Source organism: Haliaeetus albicilla, chromosome 2 (genome assembly GCF_947461875.1).
Source record: "Haliaeetus albicilla chromosome 2, bHalAlb1.1, whole genome shotgun sequence".
NCBI lineage: Eukaryota > Metazoa > Chordata > Aves > Accipitriformes > Accipitridae > Haliaeetus > Haliaeetus albicilla.
In genome coordinates, this window is record NC_091484.1 from 16965984 (window position 1) to 16990364 (window position 24381).

Consider the following 24381-nt stretch of genomic DNA (forward strand, 5'->3'; position numbering starts at 1 on the left):
AGAAGTGTTTTACCAGCCTGAAAAGGAATTTCTCCCAGTGTGCACCTGAGCAAAGAGGCACAGCCTACAGGCATGAAACATAGTGTGCAATTAAAGAAAGAACTTTGATTGAATACCTGTAGTTTTATTAGGGGATGCTGTTTCTTGTGCTGGTGAGGGATCACTCCTGACTCATGTATCTCTGCTAGCAGAAGAGAATAACCCATGTTTAGCCCTGCTCTTTCAAAATTACATGGAGTAGTAGGAACACGTGCTACCTGTCCAGTTCTATACCGAGGAACGGACTAAGAGTTTTTGGATAATCTCAGCAGGTTAGGAGGTATTTCAGGCAATTGGCCGCAGTGCAGTTTTGGAGTCTTTAGTAAAAATGTCGGTGCTGACTTGGATGCTTTTCTGGATTTCAGAGCACAAAGTGATGGGATGGATATGTGGTGACTCAAACAGCTAAGATAAACTGTATGCTCAGCATTTGTTTTCTGCGCATGTTCAGACTTGGGCATTAATTTATAGACTGTGTCTAATTTTTTAGGTAGTGTTTATGACCATGAAGTTCAGAAATGCTTTTTGAGATCTGTGCTCAGTCCTGCAGCATCTGGGTGAGGGTGCTTTGCAGTATTTTGGGTATCTCAGCTGTCAACGTGACTCAGTGTTGGCTGTTACTTAGTTTATGAACTGTTTCTCCCATCAGCATATGTCTGACTACACTAAGCTGGTGTAGCCCTGGGATCGCATTTTGTGCCAAGAAGTGACTGATGTAAACATCCATCTCCTAGTTGTAGAAAACTGACAGGTAACTCACATAGCATGTATTCACTGGCCCTTTTATTACTGAATCTTGGTTTAAGCCACACCATCAAACCAATGAATAGGGTCTGAAATCATGCTCTGTGTTTGGAGTAGTTCCTGATACACAGCAGCTTATATAATGCATGTGATCTGTCATAATTTAATTGAGTGCTGTCTCCAAAAAAATGATCTCCAGCAAGCTGAAGTCTCTGGATAATCGCTGAATAGTGAAGCGAGGCAGAAGAAAAATGTGACTTCGGTTATTTCTTCTATCTTTTGTTGTTCATAGGCAGAGAAATCGTTTCCTTGGAAGTGGTGACCTGCTTACATATTTTGGCTTTCCCTAGTAGGTGTCAGTGTTACTCTTTTGAACAGTGTAGGATTTCTTTAGTGTACAGCATTCTTTTGGACACTTCCTTTAGGATAGGTATTCTACCAGTGGTTTTGTGTCATATCTGACTTTGGGACAGAGAATGTTGAGGTGTTTTTTTCTTTAAACAAGCTGTAATAAACAACCCTGTTGCAAAACAAAGATCATGCCCATTTTCTGCATTGTGTTGAGACCATAAATGTGCAGTGAAATGACTGAGTTCCTGCTATATGCTGATTGTTTGGGGGTTTGGAGGGGGGTTGGGGGTTGATTCGGGGGGGGGGGGGTGTTTTGGGTTTGTTTGGGTTTTTTCAAGGACTGTTAGCAGTCTGACCTGAAATATACTCAGGAATTTGAATAAAGTGGTCTTGAAGAAGCTGGTTTTGGAGTCTGGAGGAGCTTGTCAAATCCATCTGCTCAGGGCAGGGCCTTGCTTATGCCGTGCTAGTGCTACCTTTACACTAGCATTCAAAGTTAACTCACTTTTTTTTTTTTTTTTAAAAGGGGGAGGGCTGGATGAAGCTGAAGAACAACAACTTCCATTTAGATACTTACCGTGGAGAAAAAGTGTCTTACTCGGATCAGGAGCATTAGAGAGTCACAGAGATCTGACCAGAAGCAATTGCTCAGTATGCAAGTTAGGGGAGGGTTTCACTTTTCCTTAGTTAACTTAAAGAGGGTCAAGAAAGAGATGGGATGAAGTTCTGCTTCTTGTCCTGTGTTTGCTGAGTCTGGGCCTACTCATTCGTATGATAAAATTATTGTCAAATTGAGGAAGAATGGCAAAATAAGCATTATGGTTCTAGTCTTTTTTTCTAGCCAGAAAGCACGACGAGGTGGTTCAAAGGAGGGCTGGAATAACCTTTGCAATCTGTGCCTTAGAGCTGCTTTGTATGGTGGCTGGAGACTGGCCTAATTTGCTGTCTTGGAGAAGTCAGTTTTCGTGGATCCCTCTCTGAAGGCAGAGGAAGCATTTGCTGCTGAGATGTGGGAAACAGACCCTAATGCATTATCATGCTAAGGAAAGGAAGTTTGAGGTATGGCTCTGGGCTGTCAACAGCAGCACTTGAGGCCGAAGGATGCGCTCTCTTGTGCTGACTCTGCTCTTGAGATAAGTCTCTGGCAGAGGAACGGACATGATAACATATTAATACTGCAGAAGCTAGGCTTGTAGAAACTCATCTTCTATGGGTCTTACAGCAGCTCTTTTAAGTTGCTCCAGCTCATGTTTGCTCCAGCACCCTCCCAGGCAACTCTTCGTCTGCCTGAGATAGCTCAGCTCTGGTTGTGCAGCGCTCCTCTTTACATACAGGACGTTTATGTTTGATCTTTTCTTAGCACTTTTGTTATGTATAGCTACATATGAAGGCAATGAAAGTCTGGCATAGATAGTTACACCAATACAGGCTGGCCTTAGGTTAGTAGAGCTACAGCAGCTCCTTGAACCAGTATAATCTGTAGGAAAAGCTGTGGCAGCTGGGGTGTGCAGGGGCAGTGAGCTCTGACAAACACTGCCATGTCAGCAGAAGCCTGAGCATCAACATGATTTCTGTTGACAAAAACACACTTCCTTTACCAGTGTGACAGGATTCCTTCGGGGAGATTTCCCTCCGCTAGCATGGTTTCACAAGCATCCAGGGGTGCTTATTATCAGCAGCGTTTACCCTGTATGAATGCTGGCATGCTGTACATAAAGCTTGCTGTTGATCTAGGTCATGCTAGGACAGCTTGCTGGTGCTGGGTTGTTACAGCTGGTTCCTTCCATCTTTAAACCTTTGACTGCTCTGGGGTTTTTTGGATCTGAAGTGCACCTCCTTAAATAAGGAGTTTTGCCAATGACATCAGTAAGAATAGGCAAGAGAGGTATTAGTGTGCGCAAGATTTTTCAGGAAAGCCAAGGGCTGAAGGAAGAAGTGTATAAATCATACTCTGCTGGATTAGAAGTAAAACTTCCTTGATCCATGTCCCATTTTTGTAAGTACATTAGCATGCTGAGAAGCTCCAGAGCTTCCATGAACCAGAGTCTTTTCTCCCACTCTTGGTGTATGAATAATCTTCTGTGGAATTATGGCCCCAAAGAGTTCCTCATGCCTCTCATCAAAAAGGTGTTAACGCTTTATAACAATGGTAATAAAAAATCCTTTGCCTGAGGATGCAGTCTGTAAAGTTGATCAGCTTGCCACGTCTAATTCAACATTACTGCTTTCCCTTACCTATTTTCTGATTAAAAGGATCTGTATTGGAAATGAATGCCTCTACCTGTATCTTAATTATAAAAGTGGATCTAAAGAGTTTACGCTTCCTTACCAGTATGTGTTTAATTAACTACTGCTACTGCTTGGTCAAGGAAAATCCATTATGTTAGCCATGAAAGTACTTGTTTCCTTTCTTGGGTAAACTCTACAAGGAGAAAAGAATTTGTTTGATTATTTTAATTGTCAACACTTGTAATAATTGGAGCAGTTTTTTAATAGATGCATCTTTCACGTCTTTTTTTACCAAGGTTGTACTTAATCCTTTAACATTTTGCATTCACTGGTGTTCCATGCCAATTCACTGTAAACAATGAACCATTGCTTTGGCAGAATACAGCTTGTGTTGCGGCATACATTGAGGGGGAATATTAAATGTGGCTCTTTGTGAAACATTGACATTCTGTTTGCAGTTTGTCGTGGTTTAACCCCAGCCAGCAACTAAGCACCACGCAGCTGCTCACTCACTCCCCCCCATCCAGTGGGATGGGGGAGAAAATCAGGAAAAGAAGTAAAACTCCTGGGTTGAGATAAGAACGGTTTAATAGAACAGAAAAGAAGAAACTAATAATGATAATGATAACACTAATAAAATGACAACAGTAGTAATAAAAGGATTGGAATGTACAAATGATGCGCAGGGCAATTGCTCACCACCCGCCGACCGACACCCAGCCAGTCCCCGAGCGGCAATTCCCTGCCCCCCCCTTCCCAGTTCCTAAACTAGATGGGACGTCACGTGGTATGGAATACACTGTTGGCCAGTTTGGGTCAGGTGCCCTGGCTGGGCATGAGAAGCTGAAAAATCCTTGACTATAGTCTAAACACTACTGAGCAACAACTGAAAACATCAGTGTTATCAACATTCTTCACATACTGAACTCAAAACATAGCACTGTACCAGCTACTAGGAAGACAGTTAACTCTATCCCAGCTGAAACCAGGACACGGTTGTTTTTTGATTCATTTACAGTAGCTCCAGAAATAGCCTGCCCTATTTGTAGTTGTGCTGGGGTCTTTAAAATATCCAGGCTCTGAACGCAGTAGGGAAAACAACAGGCTCATTAGTTGAGAAATGATAGAGGTAGCCATGGGAATTGCAAATACCTCATTATCTTGGTGAGGGTGGTTTACGTGCAGGTTTGTTGACTGTAGAAGCTCACAGATGGACCCATGGTCTGAACCGCCTCAGCTGGCATCCTCCCATGGATGCTTCCCTCCCCCCAGTGCTGGCTAAGGGGAGCCAGCGGTAACACTGGGGAGACGTTTGAGCCGAGATCTCTGGAGGCAGCCACGGTGTGCTGGAGTCATTGACACCTCTGTCCTTCCAGCACCTCTCAAAGTCGCAGCCCAGGTTGTGCTTCTGCTGTCGCCAGACGAGGCCCTCTGGTTGCTCTCCTCTGACTGAAGCAAGAGACCTGCTGACGTTTGGGCCCAGCCTCTGAGGGAACCGCGATGTCCTCTTGGTAAACAGCCGTGCTCTGTCATCGCGTTCCTTACAGACTAGAAACGGCCTTTCCGGCCATGGTGACGTCTCTCTCTCTCGTGTTCGCAGCACAACGGCCCGGTGCCGTCGCTGCGTGCTGATGACGAGGAAAAACACCCCTCTGAGGGGAACCGTCCCAGACCCCCGCGCGCGACGGTCGGCGCTCGGAAGCAGCGTTTGCACAGAGGCGGCGGCGGCGGCTGCTGCTGCTGCTGCTGGCAGTCCGCTAGTCAGAGCGGGGGGGGGGGGGGGAGAAGGGCCCGAGCTGTGCCGTGACCCGCGGAACCACCGAGAGCTCGGTCCCTCCCTCCCGGCGGGGCCGCTCCCGCCCGGGCCGCTGTCCCGCCAGAGCACCCGGGGGCTTGGCCACGCCCTCCGCTCCGCGGGAGGCAAGCCCCGCCCTGCCGGGCGTGCCGCGGTGACGTCACCGGCCCGCTCCGCCGCAGCCCTAGCGCAGGCCGCGCCGCGAGACGGAGCCGCCCGCCGGCACCCGCGCCTCGGCCCGGCCCGGCCCGGCCCGTCGCCCCCCGGCCGCCATGCCCTCGGACCGGCCCTTCAAGCAGCGCCGCACCTTCGGTGAGCCGGGCGGGGGTGGGGCTGGGTTGGGTGGGAGTCCCCGCGCCCTCTCCGCCGCGCTGACCTTCGGGGCGAACTCCCCCCTGCCCCGCCCACCCCTCCCCCTGGCCCCGGTGCGACCGGAGGCTTGGCCGCCGTCGGGCTCCGCCGGGAGAAGCCGGGCCGCGGGAAGGGGAATCGGGGAGGGGGGGGCGGCGGCGGCGGTGCCGCAGCCGCCGCGCGGTGATGTCATCCCGGCCGGCAGCGCGGCGGGGCGCCGACCCCCGCACCGGGGGCCGCAGCGGGTCGCGGGCCGCGGGCCGTGCGGCGGGGACAGCAGCCCCGGGCCGGGGGACACACACGACACCAGGCGGTAGAGCTGGAGGCGGGGTCGCGGGCTGGGGGGTGTTTGGAGCCTCACCCGCGGGTGTGCAGGAGCCCTGCGCCTGCTTGGCGGGCGTGCTCCCGAGCACAGGCCGGCCCCGGTACCTCACCGGCCCTGGTACCTCACGGCCGAAGCGTGTGGAGCGTTACTCTTCGCCAAAGTACGTCTCTGCCTACTTTGTGCCTGCTTCGTGTCAACTTCGGTCGTTACCCCTCGACAGGGGAGGCGGTCGCTCAACAAGCCTCCGGTTTTTATAAAGCGTGGAACAGCGAATTTATTCAGGACGAGCGTGGTTGGAAGGGTAGCTGCTATAGTTGAGGGCAAGAAACGCATGTGCGGTGTTTGCTGAACCATCGCCCTCCTGTTTCGCATCTTGTGTATCAATCTGAGTTACTGGGGTGACTGGGGTGAGGTGATGACTGCGGGTGGCTCTGAAATCTACAGGGCAAGGGTAGTAGCCAAGAGGTAAATGTTCTTGTTTCACTCTTGCCCTGGGTCCAGTCTTGACGCTTTTGGGTGTCAGAGCACAACGCCCTCCTCAAAAACTACCTTCCGTGCTCGCCATCTAGTTAGCATTAGAGTAGTAGTTGTTCCAAGAATTTGATACACCCTCTCTAATTGTCCCTGAGACCCAGAAGAGTTAATGCTCACGTCATACCCATTCCTTTGTTAAATGTACATGGGGGGAAAACTCAAATGACAAGGAGGTGACCATAGAAGGTACCAGATTTGATTGCCAGACCTGATAGTGAAATCAGATGAAACATCAACTGCTGCTTCTCTTGACCTTTGCCAGCTGGCATTGGGAAAGGTGCATGTTTCTGGCAGGTTACATCCCAAGGGGGGTATCAGTTGAGCTTTACTGCTTGACTAATGCTGAAATCGATGTATTCATGCCAAACGAGGCCTCATTTTGTGTCAGATACTGTCCAGATGCAGGTGAGGGTGTGTTTCCTATGTGAGTTTTAAAATTTGAGCTTTTTCCTACTGAACTGCTGATTCAACCCCTCGCTGCTCTCTTGAAAACTGTAAATATTTGGTAATTTATTGGTGCAACCCTTCTGGCCTTGAATGCTTACCCAGGCTTCTCCTGCCACAGTGACTGAGCCAAGTGAACGTGCACAAACAAGAATAAAATGAAGCCTGGGATACTTCCTTGGGACCCTGGTGTGTTCTCCTAAGCTACATATTAAAAGCAGTAAAGTCCTAAATCAAACCCTTAGTAACTAACTACCTACTGTTAAACTGGTGAGAATCAGCTTATTATGGTCAGGAGGAGTCTGGTTTGCCTTTGCAGATTGCTCATGTATAAGCCTTTGTATGAGCCAGAAGGAAAACAAAATCCGAGGCTCAGAGTAGTTGAAAGAAAGCAGGATTAAAATAGCCCAGGAGGGAAAGGGGTGGGCGGGGGGGGGGGGGGGCAGTTGGGTGCCGGCAACTGCAAGTGCTTCTTGTTTCTGTGGTCTTTCCTCTGCCCTTTTGCTCTCTCAGCTGACTGGTCTGCAGAGCTCCGCCAGGAGGAGGGGAAGGAGGAGGAGGAGGAGGCCTGGCAGCCCACTCGTTGCTTTGGGTCAGGGCTGGAATTGCTCGGTTGGAGAAAGTAAATACAGCTTGTTTTCGTCTTTGAATCATTACACAACAGGAGCAGGAAACGATTGTTTACAATGCAGTTGGAGAGGGCTGATGGAAAACATCACCAGCGACACTGTACCCTCAGAATGGCTTAACTTTTAAGGCTTCAAAACTTTATAGAAGTGGAACGGTTCCAAAAAAACAGAGAAAAGGCAGAGTCAGGAATATGACTGTTTACAAAAGGCACCCAGGCTCCAGTTTCACGGCAAGTGGCTTGCTTAGGTCTTGGTCTGCCACCCCGTGCTAAAGATTCTGCTTTTGTCAATGCATCTTTTCCCCCTTCTTGTATTTTTTAGATTTGTTTCTCCATTAATTTCTTCTTCTTGATCATCTGCTTTGTCTTCATCTATCCTGAATAAAATTTCTGGATTTCTATTCATCATCATTGAGGACTTTAGAAAGGGACTGGCTGGGAAATGCCAGGGGTTTGAGCCAAGGTGTGCTGAGGGCACCAAGCGCTGACTTCTCCAATGATTTGATGAGCCATTAGTGGTGAGAGAAGAGGGTGATGCTCTGTGACTTGGTCTGGTCCTTGGCACGTCTGCAGCAAAGCATCTTTGGTTTGGGTGCATGGGGGTAAAATCTGACAGTAACTGTCTGCTTTCATGTGCTGAACCTGACTGTAGATGCTGAGATGGCTGTCTTCTGTGTAAGTCAGATCCATTGTAGGAGTCCAAAACAATTCCCAGAACAGAACAAAGCTGTGGTCTGTGTTAAAGGAACAGGGTGTCCTGGCTGGTGGTAAGAGCATGCAGCAGCCTGATGACACCGTTGCATTTCCTGTAAAGAGGGCGAGTCCTTCAGAGTATTGGGTAGAGCTCGCACCTCCCACTGTTCTTGAAGTGGTTGTTTTGAATTGGCTGGTCTGCTGTTGCAAGGCTGCCAATGGGCTTCAAGCTTTGTTTTCAATGCAGTACATAACCAGTGTGGTTACAGACGTGGACCTTGAACCTAGACTGGTCCGCTAACTGCAAGTAAGTTGGCCTCGTGCCCCAGTGTCCTGCCGAAATGGAGGCACTTCACAGTAAGACACATACATGTGGAGCCCCTGGCTAGGTGACAAACATAGATAGAGGTTTGGCCTCAGCCTCTGTGGACTGAGTATTCCCATCCTGGGTTCAGTCCTCTGGGAGATCTGCCTTTAGTTCTGGGAAGCCACTTCTCTTTAGAGGAAAGGCAGTGGTAGATAAAGGCAGTGTGTGGAGCTGAGTACCTTCTCCTCTTGGCTCTGGGAAAAAGTGAAGCATTGCCTTCTCTAGGGACTCATCTAGCATAAGCCAGTTGTACTTGTACCAGTTGAAAGACCAACAGTGGATGAATTGTCTGTCTCATCCACCATCCTGTGCTTGTAATGGTTTTGCTTGTTGGGGGCTTGGAAAAGCATCTTGGTCTTGATCTGAGGTTGATTAGTGAGTCAGCTTGTCCTCATACTCTGTGCTCGGAGTATTCATGCTCTAGCAGTTGTGCTTTAAGAGCTGGGATTCCGTGGAATGAGGCTGCTGTTGCAAGTTGATGCTTAGCTGCCTGTGTCTAGTTGTACTAATTACCAAGGACGTTCTGTGACATGATTTGATGTCGGGTTAATGATCAGCATTGAAGAAAATATTGGTACAAGAAGAACTGAACAAACATCCAGAACAAATGCCAGCTAGACATGTAGACCACAAATATTGATTTTTTTATTGTTATTCTTTTATATAACAAAAGGTCCTGACTGGCAGCCAAGAACAGTAAAACCTGTATGTCCTTTATTCTTTACTTAATACTTTCTTCACTACAAAAACTTCAGATATCCCCTTGAGCCAGAAGGGTGGAGACTGATGAATCTAGGAACTGTGACACTGGTAGACTCTTGCTGCCTCTGTCATCGAGTAGCCACGAGCTACAGCCAAGTCACTTCCCTTGGCTTCTGTGTTCCTTCCTTGATCAGTCCCAGCGGGGATCAACGGTCAGGAGAGTCACTCAGGAGGTCTTCCAGTGTGTCACCCTGCTTGTGTGATGTTCTGCACTCAACCTGCAGGGTGTAAACACCTCCGACTGTGGTCATGCAGTTGTTTGCTGCCTTTTGTCTTCAGAAGGCAGTTTGGAAATAGGCTGTAAGAGAAAACGAAGGAATAAATTCAAGACTCTTGTGTCTGGCACATCCGCCCAAATAGGCCCTGCAAATCCGTGCTTGTTTGTGCACAAATATGTTCACAGATACATACACAGCAATGACCCGGGCTGTGCAAAGTCTCTTTGTGCATGCATGTGTGTGTTGTTCTGCATTAAAACACAGTTCTGTCAGGAGTGCCAGTTCTTTGTTTGAGCAATTTGAAGTGTCCTGAGTAGTTCTGAGAAATTTGAGTGCATTCCTGCTGTCTTGGAGGCTTATAATTGTGAAGGTTGTCAAGACAGAAGAAAAGGTCAAACAAAAGCTAGAGGGAAGCCCTTTCAGAGGACAGCCTCCTGACTGATCCTGTGGAGGGACCTTGCTGTTCTTTTTCCAAGGCTAGTGAAACTGATTAAATGTTGAGAAAAAAACCAGTTCCTTATCTGGAAGTCTGATGTAAATACTCCGTATGCCATCCAAACATGGCACAGAAGGTATTGCCCATTTGACCCCCATGCTCAGGAGGTGTAGTGAATTGGAAACCCTGTTTTAAGCTGTTTGAATGATGGAGGTCATCAATGATGCTCATCCTGCATGGCCCACAGCAGGGGGGACATGGTACTATGCAACCAGAGAACAAGTGTCTTGACATGAATTTAGACTTCACGGTTGTTGTGTGGCTCTGCTTGGTCACGAGCTGAGCCCTTATTGTGGATTTGCCAGAGACAAATACTCATTCCTGGAGCCAGGCTCAAAATCATACTCAGTTAAGTTTTGAAACTGCTAAAAAAAAATTAAGGTGGTTCCTGTTTGTCTTTTAAAATCCATTTTCAGGCTCTACTCTGGAGTCAGGAAGACTGGGAGCTTAGAGAAATGAACAAGACTGCTGAGATCCTTTCACAGTCACAGGGCTCCAGGAGCTAGGCATTCAAAAATCCTTCCAGACATCACACATCTTGTAATGAAGCTGTAACAGTGAAATGGATAGTCATGCAGAGAGGTCATCCCTTGCTCCACGTTCATGTTGGTAATACCTTCCTGTGAGAGTGGAGCATATGAGGCCTAATACACCGTGTTGCAGAGACACACTTTCTATCAGACGTTAAATTTAAAATGGTGTAGTTTTGGTCCCGAGTCATTCATCCTGTCCAGAGCTCCCCAGCTTTGCAGACAGAAGAAGTAAAATACGACCAAGGATCAGAATCACTGTCAAGTTTCTGCAACACTGCTGTGCTATGTAGTCTGGGACAATAACCCTTTCTTAGTAGTGACGACAGCTTTCCAGGGCACAGCTGGCCTCACAAGCTTTGCCCTCCTTTCCTGGATGTGGGAGTCTCCTCTTGCTCCTCCTGCAGTGCCAGTGGCCTGAGAACAAGCTCTCCAGCATTGGGCAAGAGCAGGTCAGGTCAGCTGTTGTATGAGCCGTGACACACCCACAGGGTTGTATTTCCTGGTGGTTAGAGGTGTCTGGCCTTAGGGTGCTGTGATACTACAAAAATACTTATTGACGTTCATCTGGAATGACCTGCATAACTTGCCTGTGTCTTCAGCAGTTGCCAGCTCATCCCAGACATCCTGATTTCAAACCATCCAATTCCTCCTCTCCTTGCAGAAAGTTTCTTGGAGAAAGGACCATGTTCTAGCGACCCTCTGCTCTGGGACTGACCGGAGCAGCTTCTTGAAGAAACATGTTCATTTTTGCATCTGCTTCAGATCTGAGGCAGATCCACCCCCAAGCTGGCTGGCAGAGTGTCTTGTGGATGGCAGCAAGAAAGCCATAGGGCTGGCAGCCTGCTGCAAGTGGCAGGGATGTCTGCACGCTCCCTTCATGCCATGGGCAGCTGCACCCAGAGCCCTGGGATGTGGGGCCACAGGGAGAGGCAGTAGCTCATGGCTGAATTTTTACTCTCTGCTTTGCTTTCTACACGCAGCTCTTGCTCAGCTCGGGAGCTGTTGACCTGGTAGCACATTGATGACGTTTCTAGGTTGTGTTTTTTCTTAATGGTATTTTCTTAGCAGCATTCCTGTTGGTCACAGGCAGTAGGGCTGGTTGTAGAGTCCATCTGCTGCCCCAGGGCAGCACCAGTACCTGACCAGCATTTGTCTAGTGTCTCCTGAAAAATGCTGTCCCTTACGCAACTGCACTGTTGGAGAACTTGCCATGTGTTTTCCTTCTGTTCCACCATCTGTATCTTTTGTCTGATTAAGATCTTCTGCATCCAGGGTTGTCCTTTCTTTCTGTGTCTACACAGCGCCCAGCACAGCAGAGACCTGTCTCCCATAGCCAAGGTTCCTAGGCACTGCTGATAAAAAAGGTTGATGCTTGGAAAGTCTGGCTTAAAATTTTCTACTCTTCTCCCCAGCTGTCATAATGATCTCATCCTGCATTGCCATGGGATATGTTGTGTGCCCACATCTTCGGGAGAACAGCTTGAGAAGGACCTCAGTCAAGAAAACAGCTGAGATTCTGGTGTTTGGGGCAATTTGCAAGCTTTCTCGTTGCTACTTAACAGTTGAAACAGCAGTTGGAAGAGAAATAGGCAATTTTCCTGGCATATGCAATGCTGCAAAAATATTCCTGTCTTTCAGCAGGCCCTAGCAGGCAAATTTTGCTAGGAATAACCAATAAAAAGTGTGTGGTTTTCATCCTGCTGCCATCTTGAGCTCTCACATCCTGGCACTGGGGAGAAGCCTGGCTTCCCTTGTGGCAGATGTGCAGTGCCCACACCTGGGAGCAGAGACTGTGCTCTTCCCTCTGTGTGCAGTTTGTTAATCTTTGCTCAGCTCCTTCAAAACAGCAGCTGGCTGTAGCCCCTTCATCCCCTCTTGCTTGGAGTCCCTGAGCTGCTGAAATCAGTTGTGGTGTTCTGCTTCTCCTTGCAGCGAGGAGGGGTTAGAGAAAAAAAAGTAGATACGGACTGGGTTGTATAAACAGTTCTGGTTCACTTTACATATGGGCTAATGCTTTACAATAGCCAGGTGCTACGGAAAAGGGGAAGGTCTTAACCTCAACTAGCACAGCTACAGTTTGGGAGAGCTGCAGGAGAAGAACAAGGCTTGTAAAATCAGACCTGTTGTGTATGAAATGTGAGTGTGCAGACGCTGCTAGTGAAAGGGTGGAGGGAGCGTACCTGTCTGCAGTGCCGTATGTGGTGTGAGGTTGGGTGCTAGGCTGGCATTTCCATTGGTCCCTCTGAAGTGCCCTTTAATGGTTTTATTTTTATTCCTGTGACTTAGATTAGACTACATTTACATTAAATTAAAGGTGGTATTTATAATCATTCCTTGCTGTGTGATATTGAAGATGCTTTCATGAGACACAGGATCAACCGCTAGCTCCCACTCCAGGCTGAGGAGGGTGTGAGTGACCATCACCTATTTCCAGCAGGAGATCTCTAGCACCTGAACTATTGTACGCACAGAAATTACCCTTGTGCAGGGTTTGATGCAGGATAGCTTCTCCTGATTCCCAAGCCTGTTTGGTTGGATCTCCAAGGCTAGGATGGGACTGAGTCTGCTCTTAGCAGAGCTTCAAATGTCCTGGAAACTTCTGCCTGAATCTTCAGGCACCTGAACGACTTAGGTGGGATTGCTCCCAGTTGCCTTCCTGAATGAAGTTTCTGAAATGAGCATCTCCTGGGCAGAGGATGAAGTGCAGTGCTTTAGGTGCTTGTAGTTGCAATCACACGTACCTGCCGAAGGGATCCAGCAGCCCCTGGAGCAAAGCAGCGCCTACTGTCATTGCATTGCGGTAACCTGCAAATCAAGCCACCTCCCACAGGGTCCTCCGAGGTTAGAAGGGCTGCAAATGCCCTGGGCCTATCTGATCAGAGGCACCGACTGGCTCCTGGACACATGGCAGGTCTTAAAGAGTGAGACAGGGAGGCTGCCACTATGGTACAGCAGACCTGAGGCTAGTTGAGAGCTTTACCACTGGTGGCTGCTCATGCTCTTAATTCCTGCTGAGTGTGTAGTTAGCAAGACCTGGAAGAAACATCCTGCAGCAGCAGCCTGGCCTGCCTCTGTCCAAGGCACCTGCAGTCTGCAGCCCTCGGGAGACAAACACTGTGGTTTCAGGGGTGCGATCCTGAGATGCTGGCGTGTAGCTGGATGGATGATGTAGCGTTTTATTCTCTGTGTGGTATCTTTTTCAGTGTGATGGGCAGGGGACACCTCTGGCTCCTCTGTGGAAGCAAAGGTGATGATGGCTGCCAGCCTTGTGCTGGAGTTGGCGATGCTTCCAGGGAGCAAGAAGGGGTATCAGGCATGTAGTTGCCCATTGGCACATGCAACCTAGACTAGTTGGATGCTCTGATATTATCTACATTGCTAACTATGATAACATGCAAAGGCTGCAAATTTGCCTTTGGCAAATTGCTTCTCTAGACCTGTCTCATAATTACCTGCATTGCTGGGGCTTCCTGTGCAAACAGTTCTGTGACCCTACAGGGAAATGCATGATGTCTAGGAAGTTCATGCACATGGCCATCTGATAGTATGGAGAGACATGCAGGATAGGGTAGATACTGAAGCTGGAAAAACTAGCCAGCCATGAGGACACAGCTTTCTGCAGGCTCTGTTAATACCCAGCAAGCCTGAGTTGACTGCAGTCAAGCTGCCTAAAATACTTACGCCAATAAGTGTTGTCTTGCTCTGGATCTCCAGCCTTTCAGATGCTCTGACCTACTGAAGCTTGTACACCATGAACATGTGGGAGTGGAGCTCTGCAGAAGGTCGGGCGTGCGCTTCTGGCTGGCTGCTCAAGTTGGGTGCTATGTGTTGGGTGCTTGTGTGCTGGGTGCTTTTTGTCACCGTGTCCTTCAGCGTTCCTGAAGAGGCATTGCTGTACTAGTGTCACGTGCAGTGCTGATGTCTGCATAACTCCTTGCTGATTGGGACCTCAGGGGAAAATTGTATCACAATTGTATCACATGCCCTGAAGCATTGAATAGGGTGAAAAGGAAACATGAAGAACCACATCTTCAGTCATAAAACCCAAAACAAACATGCCTGAATTTTCCATTAAATCCAAATAATCTTGCTCTGTCTTGCTAGCCCATGGAGTCCTACAGAAGAAAGGTCTAGCAGTTCCTAGCAGAGGGATATTTTCCTCTCAGAGGAGACAGAAATGGTGCTGAAAAGCTTCTGTGATCCAGTGATTTTGTACTCTTGTGGCCTCTAAAGAAACTCCAGTCTTTTCCCAAAGTAGCATCTAGCCAAATTCAATTTATAAGCAATGAGGTTTTACTGAGTGGTTAGAGGGGAAATGCTCAACGTTTGCGGGGAGAAAACACATTCAGACACATGCACTTATCCTGCCCTGTATGATCCTGCTGGGTCATGAGAAACTGGGGCTGTGTGAAGCAGGTAAGGGGAGTTGGGCTTGAAGCAGGTGCTGCACCAGCGACTGTGTGTGTGGCAGGATGATCCCATGACAGATCCTGTGATACCCAGATCTTGCATTTCTAGGCAGACCTTAGTCGCTGGCCTTCACTTCCCAGCTTACCTACTGTGATCCATGAAACTGCTTCCCCTGGGCACTTCAGAGGGGCCATTGTAGGCTGCGAATCACTTCCTAGAGTAATGGTAATGCAAGGAGGAGCTTAGGTCTGTAGTGTCCCAGGAGGAACACACACGGAGCCATACCTGGCCCTGGTACGGCTTCTTCCCCTCCGTTCTGCTGCTTTGAACTGTGAAAAGTGGAGAGCCCTCTGGTAAAGCAGTGAGGGGGCATTGAAATTCTCCTGTAAGCTCGAAGAGCATACCAGCTTTTATGTGCTGCCTGTTGTGTGTGTCAGTGACACTCCACGTGAACTCTGGAGGAAAATGGGTTAGAAAATGTGAAAACAACTGTAGAAAAAAACTTTTGGTATGTGGGTCATCTCCTTGCTTAAGTTTTTCTTCCTGTTTCCACGACAGGTCTAGAAATGCTTTCTGTGAGGCCAGTAGCTGTCGTAGCTACTATGTAGATCTATAATAGTGAAGGAGTCCTCCTTGGCAAGGTGTATCTCTTTTGGGCTGAGGCACTGTGCCTGATAATGTTTGGAAGTGTGCAACAGGCAGAAGGAAATGGCTAAAACCCAGCCCCAGTTGGAGAATCATCTCCTCTGGGGAAGCAGCCAGGAGACACGAAGATCCTGAACTTCTAGAGCTGAGACCCCAACGCTGTGCTGCTGCCCAGCACTGATGGTCATGAGCTGCGTTTTCTTAAGGTAGATTTAGGAATACAGTTTTGTAATCTTTATGGTCTCATTTAAGTTATTTGGTTTCTATGTTGTTGCCCAGTTTTACCGGGCAGGGTAGCATGTCCCCTGCCTTGGGGGGTGATTGAGGTGGTAGGAAGCCATGAAGGGCTGATCCCTGAAGCCGACATCTGGCTGACCTTCTCACTGCTGCAAAATGTTCAGAAAAGGCCTGATGAACAGAATTTGCATTTCTTTTGCCATGTTCCTCTTTGTCAGTTTGTGGCTTGCAGGGTGATTACCTTGGTTTTGCCTGAACTAGCATAGCCAGATGTTTCTAACTTCATTTCTTTACTTCTTTCTTTCCAGCGGATCGTTGTAAAGAAGTACAGCAGATCCGAGAGCAGCATCCAAACAAAATCCCGGTAAGTTATCATTCTTGCTGTTCTCCGTTAGACTTTGTTCTCATGACCCCTCTGTGCTAGCCTCCACCAGCCAGCCGTGGAGGTTACAAAACTTTGCTCCCCAGAATCAACACAGGACACTCTCCATGAGACTCCAGTGCCTTGTGCATGCCAGCTGCTCAGTAGTAGACAGCATTCTCAGCAGTGCAAAATACAGTTTTTCTCTTAAGCTTCATGCCTGCCCTAGAGGCAAGGAACTGATTTGATCTCAAATCTACTTCCAGGCTAGTGCAGCAGGAGAAAATTCTGAAATGGCCTTGTTGTTGTTGTTGTTAGAGTAGCTACCTGATTTTTCCTGGATAACCTGGTAAGGATTTCTCTACATCTGCCCAGAGAAAGATGTGTGAGATGATCTTCGCTGTATTGAAAGCAAAAAGACTCTGTTAGGATAATTCATAATGCAGCCAAACAGTCACACCCCTTCTGTGCTTTCCCAGCACCTGTTGTTGACATGTGTAGGTAAGATGCCATGAGTTGCCTCCAGTTCTTCCTGCCCATGTCAGACCTAATATGCTGTCTTGCTCTTTGGCTATGAGTGTGCTTTTGATATCCTAGCTGAGTATTTGCTTCTCTTCCTAAGACGGAGAACTTACAGAAATAACATGCTCAGAGCTTGCTCGAGTTAGTATTTGCAATACCATAGCATGTATGACCGAAAAATGGGACATGTTCCTAGTTCAGCTCGCTCTCAGTATTGAACATCAGCCTTGTCTTAAAATTGTGTACAATCTCTCAGTATTTAGCCTTCAGGGCTTAACGTTTCAAACTGCTTTTGGCACATACTAGTCCATTCCTGCCTCACTCTTCTTTTGATTTTTAGTATAGCACCTTCTAGCAAAAATAATTCTCTTCCTTCTGTTCCACCACCACTGTGGTATCCATGTGTTGTCAGCTCAGCAGAGCAGGACTTGCCCCTTGCAGCATGCTGAATACCAGTATGCCATATCATCTACACATTTATTGACCACTGCTTTTAACATGGTGTTCATGGCATTAGGCTGGCTCTGCATTTCTCCAGAGCTGTGGCAGAGCTAATTACAATGCCTTAACACTCTAGCAATAAGGACAGGCTAGAAATAAGTTGTACATAAAATGTACACACATGCCTAATCAAGTGCCTGTACACAAATGCATTGCCTGGGAAGTGAACAGAAGGAGCCAGAGCTCTGTATCCACATGCAGAGTTTTACCAGCATTACTGAAACGTGGTGGGAGCACTTCCATGGCTGGAGTGCTCTTTGTGTTGGGGTCAAACACCATGTGCCCCAGGAGAAGGCTTCTGTGTCATCAGGGCCTGGCCACTGGTATGGTTGTCTGGGGAGTTGTGTGTGCATGGGGAGGTTTGGCCATGGCAGACACCTGAGCCCTCCCACACCTGCTCCAGTGACCTCTTTGTTCCGTGCCTTATTGTCCTTGATAGTGTCCTGAGTGCCAGCATTGTGGGAGGATGAGGGACTCTGCTAAACGCCCAGCTGCTTTGCTTTCCTGGGCTGACTGACGTGACAGGGGAGGATATGTTTAGCTGCAAGTTTTGCTGGAGCAGTAAAAAATCAGGAGAGAAGGGTGTTGAAGGCCTTGGGGAGTCCAGCTGTGTTTGTGTCATTGGTATCTCTAAAGGCCTGGTCCTGATTAGACCCTGACACCAAGTTTGATGCTGTCTCTTCTCTTTTACACAGCGAAGTTCCTGTAAGTCACTGTATGTAGCTTTCAGTGCTAGGGCTGTGAGCAAAGCCTTGTACTGCAAAATGGAGCATGGTGTGGGGGATACCTGTGGGTCTGAGCAGTGCAGTGCAGGCAGATTGGCTGCAGGAAGGTCTTGGTCTTCTGTGAAAGGCAGGAGCTGTGTTTGCCAAGTGACTGGCTTCCCTGGTGAGGCACCTGGAATTAGCAAAGGGGTTTGAGCCCACAGCCCAGGGGGAGTTAGGGAGAAGATGGCCCAGGTCACACCCTTATTGCTGGCAGCAGCTGCCCTCTTCTTGCATCTCCAGTTTCCACTTGGAGCCCTTGGGCTGGTCCCATTTTGCTTTGACAGAGGCCCAGGAGGATTTACAGAGTGCATGGCCTGGCTTTGTGCCTGTGCCCAGGGAAAGGCATTTCTCTCCCGTTTCCATGAGGGTGCTTCCAGAGGAGGCTGAGGAAGGGACTTGCCACATACACATGGGGGGACTGCGTGGGGAGAGAGCTATGTCTGTCTGAGCAGTGGAGGCAAAGCAGTAGATAACCTGGACTCTGCCTGAGGCGTGGAGTTATCTGCTTCTGTTTGAAGGGAAATCACAGCCCAGGATGCCTCACTGGCACATGTACTAAAGAGATAGGCAGGAGCTAGGGATTCCCCAGTGTTTCCGTATCTGCCTCATGCCAGGGGCTCCTTTGCTGTCTCTGCATTCCCCAAATCTGGCTGCACTTCCATGGTAAAAAGTGCCGACCACAGGAACACACAGCCCTTATTGAGAAGGGCTTGGTTGCATTCGCAGTGAGATACTGCTCATGCTTAGGTTAGCCCTTGCAGGCAGCTGCAAGGCGGCTCTTCCTCGGGTGGTCAGAGCAAGCAGAGAGCTTCCTGCCTTCTCTCTGGGACCTCCATCAACAGCCTCAGCAGGTGCTTTAGAAATCATCTTCTGCCCCGTTAGAGGATAGACCAAGTTTATGCCTGCCCATAGCACTTGCCTGCTGTCAGCTCCAGTGCTCTCTTTCTGGAGCCCATTGAACTGGGGCCTGTTGAGGAGCAGCTACAAGCTTTAAGTCAGCTCCGGTGAGCCTTGGAGAGTCTAAAGTCACAGGAGAACAGCTTGTGCTGGGCAGCAACAGGAGCAAACCATTTCCCAAAGCCCTGTAATGCTAAATTCAGTGAGGCCTAGTGTGTCACAGGCTATAGTGCTGCAGAGGGTGAGTTAGGAGAGAGTCACCTCTCATGCTGATAGGGAAGGGTGAAGGTGTGTTTGGGCCATGCAGCGAGGTCTCTGTTAGGTTCTGTGATAAAAAGCTCATCTGCACACCCACTGAGGAGCACAGAGAGGCTATGGTGGGTGAAGGAGCCCAAATAATGCCCTGCCCTGGCACAATGGTGGACGGAAACCCAAATTACTGACTTGGAGGAAGTGACAACCTTCTCTGGGCTCCTGCAAGAGCTGTTTTGGGGAGCTGCAGACCCAGCGTCCAAGGCTGACGAGACTCAAGATGGATCAACACCGGAGCACCTTTTGGACTGAGGGGGGTTACTGTATATATTCACACTAAAGGACTTCCACCCTGTTTAGCCAGAGGGGGTCAGGACGAGGCTGTTGGTGCTGTGTGTGAGTGCTCTGCATGTCTGTGTTGATCTCTGTGGCTGGCCATGTATATAGGTATGTATATGTTACATATACACATTTGTGTGTGTGTGTGTCCCTGCTGGGAATACATTCTCAGCCTTGCTGCTGGTTGGACCTGAGGGCATGGAGCAGTGGCAGTCTCGCCTCTGTCAGGCTGCCAGATCTGGCCCCATTCCCTACCAAAATCCCTTTCCACCTCTTCAGACTGGCCTCAGAACAAGGGTTTAGTTTATAAATGCTGCCTAAGCCCGCTCTGTGATGGAACTGGGACCCCAGGCTCTGCCCTAAGCCTTTCCACCTGTGCCCAGCTCATGTTATTTCTGCAGTGAGATCTGTGGTGGGTTCCCACTGCAAGAGCAGGTGTCCCACACTGAGGAACCCCCTGGCCTGAGGCAGCAGCTTGGAAAAGGATACGGGAGGGGAGGTGGCTTTGTATACCAGCCCTATGGCCGCAGGGATGTAATATTAGCATTTGATCATGCATTTCCCTCCAAAGCTAGACAAGAACGTTTTGTCCATTGGCCACCTGTTCCCATAGCTGGGTTACCCAAATAGCAGCTCATGTTCTGGAAACAGAAACTCTTGGAGCTGTTCTACATGACAGGCCCTCTGTCTGCTCAGGGCACAAGGCAGCTGCTGCTTTAACAGCCAGGACAACCTTCTCGGCCCATTCTTCGATTAATTCAGAGGCTTTTGTTTGTGCGATGGAACTGGCTGGTAATTAGAGATGTCTGCCTCCATTCCTGCTAGATGTGAGAAATGAGGCATAGCCCAGGTGTACAGGGCCCTCTCTGCATGTGAAGGTATATGCACAAACAGTTCCTACGTAGCTGCTCCTTTGTGCAAACTACTGGTAAAAACTCAAGGTCCTGCTGTTGCCTCTGTGTTTCCCAGTGGCCAGCCCCTTGAGACTATTCATCTCCCTATAGTCAAAATACTCATCTGTCCAAGTAAGACTCAAATACAGCAGGATGGCTCTGCTTGTCTTTGTACTTCTTCTGTCCTCCTGGAGGGAGGAAGGGATGTTAGCAGGTTGGTAGGGGGCATCCTGATCCATGATTTGATCTGCTGCAGAAAATTGTTCTTTCATCAGGTCCCCATCTTGCAAAAGGGGCCAAAGGAGCATTATCTGGCTTTCCCTGGTCTTTTTCTCTGGCACGCTTGCTCAGTATCAAGAGGAGACTTAGCCAATGTGAGAATACATTGGTGGACTCATGGGGGCCTTCATATGCTGCTTGTCCAGCCCTTGGGCTCCTAGGTTCCCCTTGTATGAGCTTTGTCCAGGGTGGGCTCTTCAGAGGGCATTTGGGTGCAGGGCTGTCACCAAGGTGCCTCGCACAACTCGCTCATCTGGGAACTGCCTGCAGCATAGCTTGGCCCATCCTGGTGGGCCTTGAGATAAGCCCTGCAGTCTGGGGAGCTCATCAGACATTCCCAGCTCACTGGTGATATCACATGCTGCCAACCAGAGTGTCTGATTTGGCTTTGGTGTGGACAGGCAGCAGGACATACATTGCTGCTGCTGATAGAGGCTTGTGTGTCAACAAATGATTAAGGGAAAGGCAAATCAATGTTCCCAGAGGTTCGCCTGATCCTTTTGGCTCCACAGAGCCATCTTCTGGGGTTCCTGATCTCTGCATGCTGCTCCATCCTTCCACTGTCCAAAGGCATTTGCAGTCTCCTGTGTATTTTTGGAAAAAAACTGGGAAAATTATTTATGGGAACTCCTTGCCTTATAGTGAAAAATTATGTTCAGTCTCAACTCGGAGACAACAGTGAACTGATTAGTATACAAGTGTCTTTCTGTGGAGAATACAGCTAGGTACTGGAGAGATGCGAGAGTCAGAGTATCACTGTAATGGGAATGTATTGAGCTTTGTAAGTAATATCATTACTTATTTTAACTGCCTACCACCTTGTTTCTTAGAATACAAATAGTACATTTCCAAGCTGGTTTAGAATAGCAGTTGTAGTTGTCAGCAGACACTCCTTAACAGAAGAAATTCATTAATTATAATAGCAGGAAAACAGAACAGAAATTGTTGTTTAGCCATTTCAGAATGTAAGTGTGGTAAGAGCTTTCCCAAGCAAGACCTCTTGCAGGGGAGAACAGGTTAGGCTGTCCCTGTGGTGGCACTGTGCTGAAGTGCCCTGGAATCTCACCGCACAGTTGTGGTGGCACACGGGAGAAGTGGCTATGGGTTTCTGATCCTTTTTGGAGTCAGTGTGTCTCAGTGTTAACATGAGGAGTAGGAGACTGGTGAAATCCAAACTTCCCCTTTCTGAAGGAATGCCTTGGGTGGCTTCGCAGTGATTTCTGAAAGCTGCTTGTTGGAATATCTGCAGCTCTTCCTGAGCAAGCAGGGTGATGCTGAATGGCAGCAGCCCAGAGTTGTGGCAGAAAGGCAAAGGAAAATGTCTCTTGCTGTGCACCATGACTAGCAGTCCTTAGCTCAAACCAGCAAAACCCGTGGTTTTGGTCAGTCTGAAAGTGATGTTAAAATACACTTCACTCTTCTTCCGGTTCTCCTGCATGTCAAGGACGGTAGCTAAATCAATCCGCTAATGCCTACTGTTTCTCAGCCAGCCAGAGCAATTGATGCTTTAATTCACTTATCTTGGATGCTTTGCACCGTCTGGCTCAGGCAGACAGATGACTCTTTGCTGAAGAGCTGTCTACAGCCAACCTGATGGTCACTGCCTATGGCCTTTTTTTTGTTTTCCTGTGAGGGTGAAGCAAGGTGGGGCCTTACCTCAACTTTTCCACTTGTGCTACTTTGATTTGTGTTTGACCTTGAGGCCAGTGCTTGGCACTGTAAACTGTGGCTAACCCTACCATTGACTTTCTCCCCAGGTCATCATTGAACGCTATAAAGGGGAGAAACAGCTACCAGTGCTCGACAAGACCAAGTTCCTTGTCCCAGACCATGTCAACATGAGTGAATTGGTCAAAATAATCCGGTGAGTGGGGTGGCCCCAACTGGCATGCTGTGAACCTGTTCTCATGCACAGGCCCTGAACGCAGAGTGGTGGGGTGAGGATGAGGCAGAGGCAGCTGCTGAGGGTGGGGATGGGAACATGACAACCCCAGCATTCTTGTGTTGTGGTACAGACTGTTGGGGGAGCTGAGGGGAGGCAGGTTCTTAGCACTTGTTGAAGGACTGTGACCTCTTCCTCATAGGGACATTCCATGAGCTGATGAGGGGCACTCCAATCCCCTTCTTTTATCCTTCAGCTCAGATGGAAGAGGCCCCTCTGCTTTCCCCTTGCCAGCAGCACTTGGAGAAAGGGGCTTTGCAAAGTCCTGACTCAGGAGGCCTTGGAGCCCCAAGCAGCTCAGCTGGGCTTAGAGACGTCATGTCCTGAGCCTGTGGGAGGAGGTCGTAGCTGTGCAGGCCTGGCCCCACGTGAACAGCATCGCTGGGGGGAGGTGGAACTTGCTGTCATGGTGCCTACCCAGGTGGGATGACCCAGGCCCTCCTGCCCTTGCCCCTACAGGCGTCGCTTGCAGCTGAATCCGACCCAGGCTTTCTTCCTGCTGGTGAACCAGCACAGCATGGTGAGTGTGTCTACCCCCATCTCGGAGATCTACGAGCAGGAGAAGGACGAGGATGGCTTCCTCTACATGGTCTATGCTTCCCAGGAGACCTTCGGCTACTGAGGCTTGCTGAGAGGTAGCATGTGGAGACAGATGAACTGTGGCGCACAGGCCCCTGGCCTTGGAAGACAACACAAGCAGAGGCTCCCAAGAGGGGGACTGTGCTGACTCCCTTTCTCTCCCTCCCTCCCCTTCCCATCACCCTGTCACCAAAGAGGCTCATGGCTTGTGTTGGACTCCTGCAACCCTTCACTTCTGCGTAGATTAGTCCTGCTCCCTCCACACACACGCACCCGCGTGCGCACGTACGTACAGACACCCACGCGCACACGTGGGGCCTCGGCTTCCCATCCCATACCACCCCCTTCATGTAACCTTCAGCTGCTCTCACTGTGCTGTGTCTGTGTGTGTGCACGTGTTTGTAGCCTGCTGCCAAAACAGTTCAGCTGGTGATGGAGAGAGGACAGGACACTGTCACCTTCACTTTCAGCACAGGGAGAGCTGCCTCTCCTCCGAGACACTAATAAAGGGCAGGAGGTCTGCAAAAGCAGCAAACAGATGCTACCATTGCTCCCGAGTTTTAATTGATTTTAATTACACCCGTATCAGATTCTTGGTGCTACTGAGTAGATGTAGGCGTCTCTGTAGGACTGTGGATAATGTATATCCTTTAGATTTATTTTATTGTTTTTTTGTTTGGTTTTATTTTTTTTAGGGATAGATTGGAATGGGGAGAGGGGGTAATCTTTCCTGTGTTCTGTAGGTAAATAAATCAGGCTTCATTGCACTTTAAAGCGTAGTAGATGTCAGAGTGGAATTTACTTTTAATTTATACAGGTTTGCCATATATAGTGCTGCTCTTCTGTTGACAGTTGTACCTAGATTGTCTTTGTTTCTCTTTTTTTTAAAAATAAAATTGATTTCCCTTCTCTCTGTCTCCCCACTGCATGCTATTTTTCAGTCTCGGTGTGGCAAAGAGTTCACTCAAGGAATGTACTGATTTATATTTGCTATGTTCCTGTTTCTCATGTATTATACCAAAAAAATGTATATGATAAAATCCCACCCAGTTTAATCTATACAAAGGTATATATATATAAATATATATATATAAAAAATAAACATAAATTCAAGTCATGTCTTGTAGGAATGTTCTGTTCCCATCTCATTTGTCTATGTTAACGACCCTAGTATCAAGTAAGAGTGATGCGTGTTGCCCACGTTCGCTGGTGCATTCTATGCCTGCCAGGCTTTGGAGCTGGTTAGTC

General features: G+C 48.6%; 1 protein-coding gene and 1 long non-coding RNA gene across 2 annotated transcripts; one reads left to right on the forward strand and one right to left on the reverse strand.

Moving 5' to 3' along the window:
* Nucleotides 1–3573: 3573 nt before the first annotated feature.
* On the reverse strand, nt 3574–5290 carry LOC138690082 (uncharacterized). Its single transcript, XR_011328883.1, has 2 exons — nt 4350–5290; nt 3574–3811 (listed from the first exon to the last, which is right to left on the reverse strand). It is a non-coding gene; the product is annotated as an uncharacterized lncRNA (long non-coding RNA).
* Nucleotides 5291–5300: 10 nt separating this feature from the next.
* MAP1LC3A (microtubule associated protein 1 light chain 3 alpha) lies at nt 5301–24259 on the forward strand. The gene is made up of 4 exons (XM_069807677.1): nt 5301–5470; nt 16110–16165; nt 22370–22476; nt 23014–24259. Exons 1-4 carry the CDS (start codon nt 5431–5433, stop codon nt 23174–23176), a joined length of 366 nt encoding a protein of 121 aa, XP_069663778.1. The 5' UTR covers nt 5301–5430; the 3' UTR covers nt 23177–24259.
* The last annotated feature ends 122 nt before the right edge of the window (nt 24260–24381 follow it).

Bases quoted from the DNA above. Each gene is read 5' to 3' on its own strand.
- MAP1LC3A (XM_069807677.1), top strand. From the start codon at position 5,431: ATGCCCTCGGACCGGCCCTTCAAGCAGCGCCGCACCTTCG. The intron at 5,471-16,109 runs GTGAGCCGGGCG...CTTTCTTTCCAG, and splicing joins CAAGCAGCGCCGCACCTTCG to CGGATCGTTGTAAAGAAGTA. The intron at 22,477-23,013 runs GTGAGTGGGGTG...TTGCCCCTACAG, and splicing joins GAATTGGTCAAAATAATCCG to GCGTCGCTTGCAGCTGAATC.